At 42.2% G+C, this 13,231-nt stretch overlaps 1 protein-coding gene across 2 annotated transcripts in view; it reads right to left on the reverse strand.

Moving 5' to 3' along the window:
- Positions 1-8,962: 8,962 nt before the first annotated feature.
- CTTN (cortactin) overlaps positions 8,963-13,231 on the reverse strand; it is a 71,839-nt gene continuing 67,570 nt past the window's right edge. For both annotated transcript variants that reach the window (XM_073604238.1, XM_073604237.1), the window contains 2 exons: positions 12,967-13,038; positions 8,963-10,864 (listed from right to left, as the gene is read on the reverse strand). In XM_073604238.1, the coding sequence (XP_073460339.1) occupies positions 10,728-10,864; positions 12,967-13,038 (209 nt within the window). In that variant the 3' untranslated portion in view covers positions 8,963-10,727. The remainder of the gene's footprint in view (positions 10,865-12,966; positions 13,039-13,231) is intronic.

The following is a 13,231-nucleotide window of genomic DNA, read 5'->3' on the forward strand; positions in this document are numbered from 1 at the left end:
CTTGCCTTGGGTGCTGACAACCCAAGCTATGAAAATAAATTTTACTGTTAGGGGTCCAACTTTGGAAATTTTATCAAGGGGCCACGGCAGTAGGAGGTTGAGAACCACTGTTCTAGAGCTTTGTCCAAGCCTGTTCCGAACAGAAGATCTCCGGAAAATGGGAGGTTACATAGTTTCATCTTGGATGCAGGATCCCCTGACCAAGTCTTCATCCAGACAGCCCGCCTGCCACAGCTAGACCGCCTGATCTTGCTGCCAGTTTGACAGATTCTGCAGACGCATCCACTATGTAACCGACCGCCTTGGAGAGAACCAGTAGGGTAAATCTCTTCCCTAGGAGTACCATTTTTGATATGGCCCTGAAGTTATGAGAAACAAAAAACAAAATTTCTTGCCACACAAGTGGTGACGAGTGTGGGCTTCAGGCTGGGGACACTTGTTCCCTAGGCCCTCTTTAGAATAATGTCGCCCCTCTTGTCCATACGATCTTTTAGATGCCTTCAGGGCCAATGAGGACTTTTTGGAGACTTTCGATAGTGGCGCATACAATTTAGGGTTCTTATTCCACACCTCCTGTGGATCGTCACTGAAAGGGAACCACTTCTTATGACTAGCTCCAAAGAAGGGCACCTTTTCTGGGTCTGCCCACTCATTCCTCATGATGTCTGACATCACCTGGTGGACTGCTAATACTTTGGACTTTTTCTTTCCAAGACCTTGGTACATCAGGTCATGTTTTGATGGAAGTTCTTTTTCTTCCTCTATTTCCAAAGTCTCATATATAGCTCCAAGTAAGTCCTCTACATCTTCTAGGGACAATCTTCCTGCTCTGAATCAATCTGAGCTGTCGGTGGCCATTTCACTAGCTGCGCCGCTACCGTTCCCTCCCTGTCTCCTGCGACCCTGAGGCGACTGATCTTGGCAAGGCTATGGGAGAGGAACTTCCAGAGGGAGCTTTTACCTCTGCAAAACACTTAAGATCCTTAAAAAGGTAGTAGCCATGTCATCCCTAACGGATCCAAAAATTCTTGGGCAGATTGCATCTGATGGTTTTTTAACTAGTCTGTCGATGCACACTTGGCATAGCGGTTCTATGTATTTCAAGGGCATCTTGGTAGCACATTTTGCACACCGCTTCCTAGGAGTGGGCTTTGGCTCCTTAGGAGGCTTAGTCTGCCAAGACATAAAACACAGGGACCCATGGTGGTGAGAAAGGGCACACTCAACCAGCCACTACAGTGTGCACATCCAGTGACACCTGACTACCACCTGTAGTGCCCCAGCCTGTTAGAACCACCACCACTAGCTAGCTGTTCCCCCAAATGGACAACAAAAGGAAACCCACTGGTGCCTGTGTTCCGCTGGTGCTTGCATCCCTGGGAGCCTGGGCAGATGAGATAGCATCGTCCTCTTTTATCCTGGACCTTCTAATGGCATCCATGCTGTCCCCTGCAGCCGCATCTCTGATAATGGCACCAGTCAACCATTTAAACTTCCCGCACCTTTAAGGGGTAGGACCAGTTCCCCCGGCGCACGCCCATGACATCACCCTGCCCCTGAAATGACAGTCTTGCGGGTCAAACAGCCCCCGGCAGGGGGAATACGCCCCCCCCTGCTGGAGCCACCAATGGGATGGTGTATCGGCGCCTCTCTCCACGCCTGGGCTCAGAAGAAACCTAAATCTGGGTCACCTCCTTCACTCAGCCTAAGGAGGGTTGCCCGCAGCCACATGTCTATCCCTCCTCCGCCCATCAATCCCGGTAAGGGTGCACTCACCACGGCAGCCCAGAAGCTCACAAAGTATTCTTCTAGCTGCAGCCATGAGGGACATGTCCCAGCCCTAGGGAGATGGGAGCCTCCGGTGGTCCCTCAGGCAACATGTCTCTTCGGACGGAGGAAACATTAAGACTGACCAGGGACCACCTTTTAAAGAAATTAGTGGCAGTGTGTTTCCTGTGTGTGAGGAGGAGCTCGATTTCTTAAGGGCTGACCTGGAAGCAACTGGGGGGGGATATATATATTTAGTGTGTGCTTATATCGATGTGTAGGTAAGTGTGCACACAAAAAAATATATACATATATATTACTTATATATTATTTAACTATTTTGGGACAGTTCTCCTTTGATAATAAATAAATCAGGAGCTAGCCATTATCATTTAATGAAAGCCCAATTTGTCCTGAAAACCAGGTATAATCCACCTGGATGCACAAAATATTTGTGCTATGTAGAGTTTTACAAACACATGTCAAAGTTGCAAAATTGTGCTTCGGCATTAACATTTGTTTTACCCTTAGGCACGAAAGGGTTAAAAAGGAAAGGTAATTTTTAAATAACATTTAGCTACACTATGACTTGTGTAGCAATTGTATACAATATATATTTTTTTTTCGCCCATGAAAGTGGAGTTACCAGTTAAAGTGTTGATAAACCCAGGAGCCTGCATTCACTATATCTGATCTCCCACAGAACATGGAAATGCAATGGTGTTAGTAAATATAAAATGCTAAACACCTTTTCTCATCAGCAGTATATAGCAGCCTTGTGACTTCTATCAGTGTTCGGCCGAGCACTGGTTAAAGCTTGCAGGAGATGTTTTAATTCTCCCCTTATTGTCCCATGAGGCTGCATGACCCCTGACTTTGTATGGACAGTGTTGATTGCATGTGATCGGCACAGGGCCACTCTAAAAAAAAAATAAAAATAAAAAAAAACCCCACAAAAAACCTCTAACAATACCCATCAAACTGAGCATGTGCAGAGTGCCTCCTAAAGCTCTGTTCCATCAGCAGATGAATTGGGAACAGTAATAGAAGGTGAGAATCAAAGACAGGATAAAAAAAACTTTACACAATGCGGAGGATTAACCCCTTAGGTTCCACAGTGAGTATAACAAGCATGCTTTACTGCATATACAGACTGATTTTACTGTTGTGGGTTTAGGTCTTCCCCAGGATCCTAAAGCAATGCAAAAGCCATCCCCTTCTAGTAGACGCAAGCTTACTCGGTCCCTGCACTAAAGGATATAAGGCTGCCCACACATGTTCAATTTTCCTGTAGATTTACCTTAAATTATGTAGTGCAGGGGCATGTAAGATTGAAAATTGTTTAATTTTGACCTCATATTATATGTTTTTTGGTAAATCTAAAGGAAAATTTGACAAGGGGATTGAACATGTATGGCCAGCCTAACACACCAAGCACACATTTTTGGTACCCCAGTTTACAGAACCAAATAACATAAAAGGTCTTGCATTACTTTACAGTAAGCCTGGGTTCAAACTAGCGCGATCTCAGATCGCATGAGATTCGCACCCGTACCGCAGCTGCCGATCACATGCGATCTCTGAGCAATACAAGTTCAGTCATACAGTTTTACGGGTGAACTCGCATTGATTTTGCACAGAAAATAGTGCAGGGACTTGTTTTTTCCTGCACTAGATTCAGATCGCATGGGTGTTCTCTGGCACTATGGAAAAACCTGTAATAATGTAAACCCTAAGGCCTCATGCACACTGCAGCTAAACAAAAAAAACAAAAAAACACCACGCTAGTTTTACAAGCAACTTTTTTCTGCCTTTAAGCACCCCTTTATATTAGCCTGTGTGTCCATGCACACCATGAAATCTGAACACACCAAAATCACTTTCAGGAGAGGAACATCTGGGCAGAAAAAAACACTCAACGCACCTAAACGCTAGGCGCATTTATTACTTGAGCGTTCGTTTCAGTGGCCAGAATAAATAATTTATTATTATTATTCAGGACGATGAAATAAATGAACACCCAAACACTTGAGACACCTGCCTGAAAGCTTCTAAATGCTTTTTTTTTTTTTTTTTAAATGCAGCTTTAATCTACGTTTCCACTAGTGTGACTTGTCATGCGACATTGCACACAAAGTCGCATGACAAGTCACAGCCCATTGATTTCAATGGCACTTGTTTTAATCTATGCGACTTTGAAAAGGTGCCTGCACTACTATGATGCGACTTTAATCCAGAGAGCATAAACTTGGATCAAAGCTGCACTCAGCCGCATCAAAGTCAAACTCAATTGCGCAAATTTGTGATCGCAATAGCAGAAACGTAGACATAGGCACATTTTTAACACTGCTTTTCTCCTTCCAGGAGAAAGTTTTTCTGATATTCAGCTTGTGTCCTGTACTATACGATCAAGATAAGATGGCAGCATTATCCTCCCCACCCCTTCGCAGTGCAGCAAACTGTAAACCAGACTTTACATGGCCTTTGAGATGAAGAGGAGAGACCTGTATAGATTACTTTAGCAGTTCAAAACAACCTTGGCAGCCTTTGAGGGGGGAGTTGAAAGCAGACTACAGATATGCAAATGAGAAGAGAAACACATGTGCCTCTAGGTTAGAACTGTAAACATTTTAATGAGATACAGGTGCATTATCCACTTATATGGAGTTTAAGGAAGGCATGAGTCCATCCACACAGGCGTGGCATTCAGCTGATTTTTCTGCCTGTGGGGGAGAAATCCTAGCCAGCAGGATCTCTGGGACCACGACGATGAAACCGAGCCATGGATCAGGCCATTGGTGTGGGCTGGAACGCAGTGCCGGGCGTGATGACGTCACTGGTGGGTCGCAACACAGTGGTGCAGTGGATAGCACTTTCGCCTAGCAGTAAGAAGGATCGCTGGTTCGAATCCCAACCACGACACTACCTGCCTGGAGTTTGCATGATCTCCCTGTGCCTGCGTGGGTTTCCTCCGGGTACTCCGGTTTCCTCCCACACTCCAAAGACATCCTGGTAGGTTAATTTGATCCTGTCTAAATTGCCCCTAGTATGTATGAATGTGAGTTAGGGACCTTAGATTGTAAGCTCCTTGAGGGTAGGGACTGATGTGAATGCACAATGTATATGTAAAGCGCTGTGTAAATTGACAGCGCTATATAAGTACCTGAAATAAATAAAAAAAATAAAATAAACAGCATTTTGGAACATGCACACTGGTAGATGGGACTCAGGGCGCGCTCCTTTGTCAACCTGTTGAGACTCTGGCTGATAACAGCCTTGTATACATGCCTTGGAACACTGCCATCTAGTGGAAAGGATGTGACATACTTTCAAACATGAAATATCCAGAGCTAAAATAATATTACCGCCTATGGTTCAACAGAACTAACATGACTTAACATATCAAACTTAAGTTCCTGAGGTAATATAAAAACAACATTTGAGCATAAAATCAATCTAAATAACACTATTGCATTAATTTCTTTGGATTGAATTGATTCATTATTATGAAATAGTTTGCGTCGGGGGGGGGGGAAGAGGAAAAGAAAATTTATATGGGAAGATGCATGAAATTATCATTACTATATATGCATGTAAATAAATTGTAAATTAATTAAAAGAATATGTGTGTACATCGCACAGAGGCCAGTAGTACCTAGATACCTTTTGCAAAGCAATGATTTTTATTATAAATGTATGTGATAATAGAATTTATATGCACTAATAGTGGTATCTAATGTAATAGTTTTTGTGATGGGGGTAACGTGGTGAGGTAATTGCCCCTTAAAGGGGCTATTGGGAGTAAAAGGAGGGAGGTGAGGGGGTAACTGGGGAAAAAATGAGGGGGGAGGGGGGGGGGATTTTTTGGGTAGGGATGAAAAAAAAAAAAAAAAAAAAAAAGGGGGAGGGGGATTAGATGTTAAGACATTAACAGTAACACTATGTTTACTTACTATTGGGACGAACCTCCCACCACCACAAGACAGAAAAGTATTTTATATGAAAACCATCATGATGAGGAAGAGATACCCAGGGAAAAGGAGGAAAAAAAAAGGGTAATTGTGGGAAAATGTTATAATATAGTAGACACCTCTAGTTCGTCGTTTAGTCCCCCTGGCGAAAGAGTATTGAGAGAATAAATCCAATATGTTTCGCGTTCGCAGAGCCTATGGAATCGCTCAGCCTCTGAGAAGTTCTTAGGGATCATTTCCATGATCCATACTTTTAGGCCAACAGTAGATTTCTTATGATATTGGGAGAAGTGGCGAGAAACGCTGTGGTTATCTTTGATAATAACATAAAATTCACTGATATTGTAGGTTTTGCCCTTGCAAGACCTGTAGTTTTGTACAACATGACAAGAAACTATTTACTACCAAGGGCAAAATCTACAATATCAGTGAATTTTATAACTGTTCATCCGATTATGTGGTGTATTGCCTCAGCTGCCTCGGTCATCAACTTTATGTAGGTCGTACTATCCGCCCCCTCCGACAGAGATTTGGTGAGCACCGGAGAAAGGTTGAGGAAGGCAAAAGATAAACACAGCGTTCCTCGCCACCTCTCCCAGTATCACAAGAAATCTACTGAAGGCCTAAAAGTATGGATCGTGGAACAGATCCCCAAGAACCTCTCAGAGGCTGAGCGATTCAATAGGCTCTGCGAACACGAAACATATTGGATTTATTCTCTCAATACTCTTTCGCCAGGGGGACTAAACAAGGAACTAGAGGTGTCTACTATATTATAACATTTTCCCACAATAATTACCCCCTTTTTCCCCCCTCCTTTTCCCTGGGTATCTCTTCCTTATCATGATGGTTTTCATATAATATAATAATACTTTCCTGTCTTGGGGTGGTGGGAGGGTCGTCCCAATAGTGAGTAAACATAGTGTTACTGTTAATGTCCAAACATCTAATCCCCCCTTTTTTTTCATCCCTACCCCCTTCCTCAAAAAAACCCTCCCCTCCCTCCTTTTACTGCCAATGGCCCCTTTAAGGCGCAATTATCTCACCACGTAACCCCATCACAAAAACCATTAGATACCACCATAAGTTCATAAAAATTCTATTATCGCATACATTTATAATAAAAATCATTGCTTTGCAATGCTTTGGTACTACTGGCCTCTGTGCGATATACACACATTCTTTTAATTAATTTACAATTTATTTACAGGCATATATACTTGTCATAATTTTATGTATCTTCCCATATAAATCCCCCCCCCCCGACGCATGCTATTCATTTCGTAATAATGAATCCATTTAATCCAAATAAATTAATGCAATAGTGTTATTTAGATTGATTTTATGCTCAAATGTTTTAATATATTTTTATTGCCCATTCTTATTTGGAATTACCTTAGGAACTGAAGTTGATATGTAATGTCATGTTCTGTTGAACCATAGGCGGTTAACAGTCTGTTGATATCTATATTATTTCAGCTCTGGGTATTTCATGTTGGAAAGTATGTCACATCCTTTCCACTAGATGGCAGTGTTCCAAGACATATGTATGGCTGTTATCAGACAAAGTCTCACTAGCTTGACAAAGGAGCGCGCCCTGAGTCCCATCTATCTGTGAGCATGCTCCGAAATGCCGTTGCAACCCACCAGTGACGTCATCACACCCGGCGCCGTGTTCCAGCCCTCACCAACGGGCCTTATCCAAGCCTCGGTTTCATCGCCGTGGTCCCAGAGATTCCGCTGGCTAGGATTTCTCCCCCACAGGCAGAAAAATCAGCTGCTCAGAATGCCGCTCTGCAGTGAACGCCATGCCAGTGTGGATGGACTCGTGCCTTACTTCCTTAACCTCCATGTAAGTGGATAATGCACCTGCATGTCATTAAAATGTTTAAAGTTCTAACCTAGAGGCGCCTGTGTTTCTCTTCTCATCGCAAAATAAAGCCTGGTCAAGGGCATGGTTTGTCAAGTAGGCCATCTCTATTACACAAAACAAAATCATATCAGTCACATAACAGCAACACAAAAGAATTTTCTCATTGAAGATAAGATTTCAGATGGTTGGAAAAAACAACAAAAAAACAACTTTATTGAAGCTTCATTTACAAAATCATAGATCATTAATGAAGTGCTGTATGCAAAACCAGATAAAAGAAACAAATAGACAAAAAATAAGACTTAAAAAAACCCAACCCTGTCTGTTACTCCCCCCCACACCCCAAACCCTAGGGACTGAGAATCATTTTTCAGATTTTCAGATACAATAAGCACCACAATCCCCTGAATAGTTGGTCCAAAAGCCCTGTTTAAATGTCAGAGAGAGTAACAGTATGAAAGGTTTACCAATAAAAGAAATCGGGATCTGTTGCTCTCCCTTAGACTGTAACAATACAACAAACTGCCATTGGAGGGTCTCACAGCTCCTAAAAGATATTATTCCCCCCCAATAACAAAATTTCAAAGCATGCTGCAAGAAATGGGTTATCCCCACAAAAGTCACTTGGCAAAAAAGGGGTTTTATTTGGTCAATAGTTTGAAGCTGTAAAACCTCCCATCTTCGGAAGAGATGACCAATCTCACTGGGTCTCTCTATTCTCAATGCAGGCAATCACAGAAAGCGGGCAAGGATTGGAAAAGCTTGGATCCCTTTGGAAGCCATGTACATCTGTGATGCTGTCAGATGGAGGGTTTCATCCTAAAAATGCTTCATCTCTAATGGGACCAGTGCAATCAACATCCATTTTCTGTTTGGAGTGAAGCAGCACTGGTCTGCTCAGCGGTGTATTTGTTCTGCAATTTTAATTTTAAAGAAAAAACACAAAACATGATTCTGGTGTGATATTGCCAAAAAATGCAGACTTCGACCTCTCTAAAAGTTCAAAACTATCGGGGATCCAGTTGGTAAAACGATAAAACATTTTAAAAAAAAAACCTAACAATTATCCTCATGTACCCAAACACAGATAGTAAAGATCAAACAAATTCTGATTGGTTGCTATGGGCAAAATATTTTTTAAGTGATTTATTGACCTTTGGAGGTTCACAACACAAACAGCTACAAGGTGCTGTAATCCAGAGCAACCAGTCAGAAATCCGCTTTCAGCAGTTAGGCCGAATGCGACTTTTAGATGGGGGTTACTGCATACTTTGCTGTTCTAATATTCCGATGATGTACAGTTCTGAGATTGTAACAGCCAGAGGTAGAGCATGGCATCCGGAAGGATGAGTTTAATGAGTGCCATATTACTAAAGAGAAAAAAAAAAAAAAATAGCAATGGCCTCTTTGTAGGAGAATGTAATAACAAATACTTGACCCCTTACCATCAACCATATGATACATCTATATAAAGCAACAGGCTCAGAGTTTTAATGCATGGTTCTATAGTTTGCCATTTTTTGTAATACTGGGAGGAAACGGACTGAACCATATTAAAAATAAAAGAGCAGCATAGAATAAGCCACAGTCAGGACTGCACCTATATAGAGGAGGTTCACAGTGGACATTACAGGTTGATGCCAACGGCCTCTTGTTGGTGCAAAGTGACTGGATAGGGCAATTAACTGTGGCATCCACAAAACCTATTTCCTCTTCAAAATGAAGTTGATCACTTTAGAAGCAAAGAAAAGAAAAAAAGAAAAAAAAAAAAAAAAGTTAAAAACAGACCACTCCACCAGTAGAGCTCTTGTAGTCAAGCTCAGGAAAGCCATGCTGTTTATGGGCTGGTCACAGGCAGCTGCAGGTGCACATTAGGGCACGATCACATGGAATCCCGACACTCACATCCTTATTTCTTTTTTTAAAAGTGGACGAAAGATCGGAGACTGCAATGGAGCACTGCATAACGTTCATTATTGACTAGGCATAGATGGCTGTATAGTACACATAAGATAAAAATCATTTAAAAATTAGAAGCAGGGGGGGCGCACACTGCAAGATGTGCTTTTCTCCCTAGATTCATTGCGTCTTTTTCTCTTTAAGGCCTGTTTATGGCCAAAACTTGACGTTTTGGATAGCATGTCTGTCTGTGTCCTTATTTCTTGTAATTCCAGCCTAATGGGTGTTGGACAGATTGGGAAGTGGGGTGCAACCTAGGGTGTCAGACCCAGCTGACAATGAAGGAAACCCCCCCCCCCCCCCCTCAATAGGGCACAGGCAGAAATACAAATACATTTTTTAGTAACTACTTTCTGGATTTTAATTTGCAATCTGTGGCTTCCTGTCTAGGTGATGGGTGCCAGAGAGACACAAGAGGTCTTCTCTGCGGGGACGCAAAATCTTCTTACAGAAACACGTCCCCTAGTTGAGAACACTGCATTTAGAACCAGAAGGAAATCATAACCCTTGCCCATACCCTTAACTAAAAAAAGCCAAAAAAAAAATAAAAATATGGGTTTTAAGTTCTACGTGTACCATAAATCCACCTATGTAAATGTTCACAGTACTATTTCTGCTCCTACCTTATATTTTAGCAGAAACAAAGGTTATCCATCCCAAACTATAAGAGGCCAGATGTACTGGATTAAAATCAAGCACATGTATTTACTGATAAAAACAATTAGGTGTGAACGGTGCCTGCTGTTAGATCCATACACTGTTACCCAGCTGCCCCCTGTGAAACCACCCGACAGCAAAAGACTGCCCTGCTCATTAATCAGCTCCAGTCAAACATCTCAAGTAAAGGCACGCCTGGCAATAAAGGGGTTAACAGCCTTTAAAATTCATTTTGCCAGCTTGCAGCAGTCAGCTGCGTGTTAAAAGCCTGCTAAAAATTTACTAGAAAAACAAAAAATAATCTGCAAAACACTGCTCCCTCGCCAAAAGGAAAGAAAGAAAAAAAAAAAGTCATGATTTGTAGTGTAAGAATCCAGCTCGGGTAATTATGGCAAAATTCTTTGTAGAGAGAGTGCGCAAAACAGCGCCTTGCTGCAGCGTCACCAAGCAGAGAGCTGTGACGCAGGATCCTCTCGTAGGGACAACAGATGACGGATATCTTACTGCCGGAGTTCCACATAATTAGCTGGAAAGAGCCCATATCGTTCCTTGCACATCCCTCTCCACCATCCCTCATCAATCATCTCAATGTTCGTGATTATATCATCTGGGTCGAAGGAGATCTCATCATCACCAGCTGCAAAAAAAAAAAAAAGCGTTCCTTCACTGTATGACAATTATCTCAAACAAATCAGTAAACTGGTTTTAACCACTGCAGCTCTGGAAGATTTACCCCCCTTAATGACCAGGCCATTTTTTCTGATATGGCACTGCGTTACTTTAACCGACAATTGTGCGGTCGTGCAATACTGTACCCAAATAAAATGAATGTCTGTTTTTCCCACAAATAGAGCTTTCTTTTTGTAGTATTTGATCACATATACATACATAATATATATATATATATATATATATATATATATATATATATATATATATACACACACACACACAGTAGCTCACAAAGGTGAGTACACCCCTCACATTACTGTAAATATTTTCTTCCATTTTTTTCATGTGACAACACTGAAGACATTTCACTTTGCTACAATGTAAAGTAGTGAGTGTACAGCTTGTATAACATTGTCAGTTTGCTGCCTCCTCAAAATAACTCAACACACAGCCATTAATGTCTAAACTGCTGGAAAAAAAAAAAAAAAAAAAAAAGGAGTACACCCCTAAGTGAAAATTTCCAAATTGGGTCCAATTAGCCATTTTACCTCCCCGGTGTCATGTGACTCGTTAGCCTTACAAGGTCTCAGGTGTGAATGGGGAGCAGGTGTGTTAAATTTGGTGTTCTCACTCTCTCATACTGGTCACTGGAAGTTCAACATGGCACCTCATAGCAAAGAACTCGCTGAGGATCTAAAAAAAAGAATTGTTGCTCTACATAAAGATGGCCTAGGTTATAAGAAGATTGCCAAGACCCTGAAACTGAGCTGCAGCACGGTGGCCAAGACCATACAGCGGTTTAACAGGACAGGTTCCACTCAGAACAGGCCTCGCCATGGTTGACCAAAGAAGTTGAGTGCACATGCTCAGCATCATATCCAGAGGTTGTCTTTGGGAAATAGACGTATGAGTGCTGCCAGTATTGCTGCAGAGGTGGAAGGGGTGGGGGGGTCAGCCTGTCAGTGCTCAGACCATACGCTGAAAACTGCATCGAATTGGTCTGCATGGCTGTCGTCCCAGAAGGAAGTCTCTTCTAAAGATGATGCACAAGAAAGCCCGCACACAGCCCGCAAGACAAGCAGATTAAGGATATGGATTACTGGAACCATGTCCTGTGGTCTGATGAGACCAAGATAAACATATTTGGTTCAGATGGAGTCAAGCATGGTGGTGGGGGTGTCATGGTCTGGGGCTGCATGAGTGCTGCCAGCACTGGGGAGCTACAGCTCACTGAGGGAACCATGAATGCCAACATGTACTGTGACATACTGATCCAGAGCATGATCTCCCTCCCTTCGGAGACTGGGCCGCAGGGCAGTATTCCAACATGATAATGACCCCAAACACACCTCCAAGATGACCACTGTCTTGCTAAAGAAGCTGAGGGTAAAAGGTGATGGACTGGCCAAGCATGTCTCCAGACCTAAACCCTATTGAGCATCTGTGGGGCATCCTCAAATGGAAGGTGGAGGAGCGCAAGGTCTCTAACATCCACCAGCTCTGTGATGTCATCATGGAGGAGGGGAAGAGGACTCCAGTGGCAACCTGTGAAGCTCTGGTGAACTCCATGCCCAAGAGGGTTAAAGCAGTGCTGGAAAATAATGGTGGCAACACAAAATATTGACACTTTGGGCCCAATTTGGACATTTTCACTTAGGGGTGTACTCACTTTTGTTGCCAGTGGTTTAGACATTAATGGCTCTGTGTTGAGTTATTTTGAGGGGACAACAAATTTACACTGTTATACAAGCTGTACACTCACTACTTTACATTGTAGCAAAGTGTCATTTCTTCAGTGTTGTCCCATGAAAAGATAGAATAAAATATTTACAAAAATGTGAGGGGTGTACTCACTTTAGTGAGATACTGTGTGTAAAAATATAAATATATATATTTATATATGTTTTTTTTACTTTCAGGTTAGACTGATCATTTCTTTGTCAGTGGGCAAATCAAAAACTTTTTTCCCTTCATTGTAGGTAGGTAGGTGTGTGTATCAGCCTCAGCAATTTCAATACAGGAGGGATTTCACCCATGAGCCCACATGAGTCACTGGCATGAACCTACCTGCTTGATAATCATACAAAGCAATAGCTGTAAGTCCAAGGTCACTGTCATACTCCGCATACGTGTTCTCAACTGAAAAGAGGATACAGCAAATTACACAGATATCACATGCAGCAAGACTTAACATGAACAGACATTTCATTTCACAACAGACACATCAGTTACAATATCACTTTTTGATATACACCGTGTTCAGTTTGAGGTGGCAGGTTACATGTAAAAGAGCAAAAAAAAAAAACCCACTAATTCAGTGATTTTGCAACAA

This window comes from Aquarana catesbeiana, linkage group LG11 (assembly GCF_042186555.1).
Source record: "Aquarana catesbeiana isolate 2022-GZ linkage group LG11, ASM4218655v1, whole genome shotgun sequence".
In the NCBI taxonomy this organism is placed as follows: Eukaryota; Metazoa; Chordata; class Amphibia; order Anura; family Ranidae; genus Aquarana; species Aquarana catesbeiana.